Raw genomic sequence first — 2,972 nt, forward strand, 5'->3', positions numbered from 1 at the left:
CTCTTCAGCGCTGGGGGGGCGGGGGGCAGAGACGCAGGTCAGGCACCTTGGGGTGGGGAGCCGAGGGAGCAAGGTGGCGCCTGGGCCATGGGAGCGGGACCCTCCTGGGCAGCCCCCGTCCCCGGGCTGGGCTGGACCCCGAGAGAGGAGGGGACGGGCAGGACCTACCGGTGATGATGTCCTCGATGGCACCGTCCTTGCCCTCGTAGACGGGACGATGCTCCTTGGCCTGGCGCCGGCGCAGCTCCGCGATCAGCTCCTGCTGCTGCCACTTGTTGCGCTGCAGCCGGACGGAGCCGGGATCAGCATCGGAGCCGGGACAAGACACACACGTCCCTGCCACCCCCAGCACCAGGGCGGGGGCTCTGTCCCCCACCGTCCCTCCCACGCCCCGAGTGCCAGGAACTGGCAGTGAGCTGGGGCCCCCCAACTCCCAGGACAGAGCCCTCCCCAAACCAGGATCGATTCCCCCTGCCAACACCTTCTCCAGCTTCTTGGCCTCCTGCGCCAGCATCTTCTCCCGCATCACCTCCTCCTGCTTCTTCCGCAGCTCGTGCTCCTGCTCCGCATCCTGGTGGCACATTGTGGGGGGGGGATGGACCGGAGCTGACGGGGGCACAGACCCGGGTCCTGGCCCGGGAGGACCGTGGGGCACAGGGGGGGGCTGGAGGCCTCACAGGGAGGGGCCGGGAGCTGAGCTCGTTGCACGCGCTTCCCGTCGCAACAATGGCAGGAAGGGGCTGGCGCAGAGCCCAGCCCCAGCGCACATGGCCCGCGGCCCCGGCTCACCTTGTAGGACCGGATGAAGCGCACGAAGATGGGGAAGAAGACGGACGGCGGCATCGTCTTAGGGCTCTCGCCAAAGTAGCGCACGACCGTGTTGTAGGCGTCCTGCAGGGCGGGTACCGGTCACAGGGTGAGGGCTAGCACGGGTGTGTGCAAGCCAGCCCCACAGGGCGCCTGTATTTCTGGCACCCCTGCAAACAACGGAGACCCCCGCACCTCCCCGGTTCCCTCGGGCCCCCACCTCAGCCGTGCGGGAGTCGCGCTGCAGCTGCTCCAGCCGGCCCTCGCTGGCGCCAAGGAAGCTGCGCAGGACGGTGCTCTCGTGCAGGCTGCACTCGCGCCGGATCAGCTCCATGCCCCGGCCTAGCTCCTTCACATCCAGCAGCACGTTCTCCAGGGACACTGTGGGGAGCGGGGGGCACATGCATCAGTGGTGGGGCCCCCACAGGCACCAGCAATGCCCCATCCTCTCCCCAGAGCAGGCTGCTCCCCGTCCCCAGCAGGAAAAGGGCACGCAGGGAAATCTCTGGACCAGCGGGCAGGGGCAGGGGCAGGCCAGTGTGGGGGAAGCGAGGGGGGCTGCACCTGCGGCCGCCTTCTCCACAAAGTGCAGCTCTTGCCAGAACGTGGCCAGGTCAGGGTACTTCTCCCTCACGGTCAGCGCGATGAAGTGCAGCAGTGTCATCTTCCGGTCCGTTGACTTAGTGTCCAGCAGCTGAGGGTGGGCAAGAGAAAGGGGGCTGGGGGGGCGCATGGGTCCACGTGCATGGGACGCCAGCCCCAGCACACCTGGCTGCAAAATGCCAGCTTATGAGATGCATTTGGGCCCGCCCACGTGTGGAGGTGCACACCCCTGTGCATAGGCCACAATCGTGCAAGGGCCCACGAGCTGCTCACCAGGTCCAGGCTCTGCAGCTTGAAGCCGTAGACGGCGCCACGCTTGCTGCTGTTCATGTAGTTCCCCAGCGCCAGGATGATCTGCAAGGCAAGCGCAGGTCAGGGGAGGCAGAGGGGTCCTGCCCCCCCCGGCTCACCTCGGATCACAGGAGATGGGGCCTGGCCCCAGCTCCAGGCAGGATCAGCCCCAACTCAACCATCCCATCCCATCTGGCATGGAGAGCCATGCCTCCAGGTGCCCAGCACCCGACCCCCTCAAAGCCTCTCATCTCCAGCCTCAGTTTCCCCAGCTGCAGCTTGAGCCCATTGTTCCTAGTCCCTTCCCATGTGTCCATGGAGAAAGGATCGTCTCCACCCTCCCTGTCGCGGCTCTGGGGGCTGCTACCCAGCCGGTGACCCCCCGCCGCCCCTGGGGCCTCCCCGCAGCCCAGCTTGCATGGGCGGGCGCAATGGTCGTGTCCCAAGCGCAGGGCCCAATACCCCACCTCCAGCATCTGCTTCAGCTTCTGCGAGGACTTCACCGAGGCAGAGGCGGCGATGATGGCGTTGAGTTGCTGGAGGGGCAGAGCAGAGGTCATCAGCGTCGCTGCAGCCGGAGCCCACGGGCGACCCACAGCCCCCCACCCCTGGGGGAGCAGACGGGGCCAAGCACCAGAGCACCTGGCCGGCCCCGATCCAGCCACCTGCCAGGAGCCCAGCGAGGAGGACGGGCTCCAAGTCATTCACCCACACGGCCCTGCACGTGATGGGGGGTGGGGGGAGCCTGGCCTGCGCTCTCCCCTCAGACACAGGCAGGGACGCACTGGGGAGCAGGGTGGGTGCTGTGTCTAGGACAGGGTGGGTGCTGGGGTGTCTGGGTCAGGAGCTGGGGTTCTGGGGGCAAGTATTGGGGTGTTCATGGTACAATGGGAGCTGGAGTCAGGTATCGGGGTGCCCAGAGCAGGAACTGGGGCAGGTACGGGGGTGCCCATGGTAGAAGGGGAGCTGGGGGCACTGGGGACAGGGATGGGGGTGCATGTGGAAGGACAGGAACTGGGACCAGGTATGGGGGTGCCCAGGGCAGGAGCTGGGGGCACTGGGGACAGGTATGAGGGTGCCCAAGGTAGGATGGGACCTGGTGCTGGTTATGGGGGTGCACAGGGCAGGAACTGGGGGCACTGGGGCCAGGCATGGAGGTGACCGGGGCAGGAGCTGGGGGCGCCCGGGGGCCTGGGGACACGCACCGGCGTGAGCATCTGGAGGCTGTCGGTGAAATTGCCCAGGAAGGCCATGGCAGCCATGCGCAGGGG

At 67.5% G+C, this 2,972-nt stretch overlaps 1 protein-coding gene across 1 annotated transcript in view; it reads right to left on the minus strand.

Annotated features, from left to right (window-relative positions):
* Nucleotides 1–2: 2 nt before the first annotated feature.
* FMNL3 (formin like 3) overlaps nt 3–2,972 on the minus strand; it is a gene marked incomplete at its 3' end in the record, with an annotated part of 10,669 nt that continues 7,699 nt past the window's right edge. Inside the window, exons 18-26 of the mRNA XM_025212402.1 lie at nt 2,907–2,971; nt 2,169–2,237; nt 1,684–1,764; nt 1,372–1,501; nt 1,028–1,188; nt 790–891; nt 482–571; nt 169–280; nt 3–10 (exon numbers count right to left, since the gene is read on the minus strand). Coding sequence (XP_025068187.1) covers nt 3–10; nt 169–280; nt 482–571; nt 790–891; nt 1,028–1,188; nt 1,372–1,501; nt 1,684–1,764; nt 2,169–2,237; nt 2,907–2,971 — 818 coding nt within the window. The remainder of the gene's footprint in view (nt 11–168; nt 281–481; nt 572–789; nt 892–1,027; nt 1,189–1,371; nt 1,502–1,683; nt 1,765–2,168; nt 2,238–2,906; nt 2,972) is intronic.

The sequence above is a fragment of the Alligator sinensis genome, unplaced genomic scaffold, assembly GCF_000455745.1.
Source record: "Alligator sinensis unplaced genomic scaffold, ASM45574v1 scaffold1329_1, whole genome shotgun sequence".
NCBI lineage: Eukaryota > Metazoa > Chordata > Crocodylia > Alligatoridae > Alligator > Alligator sinensis.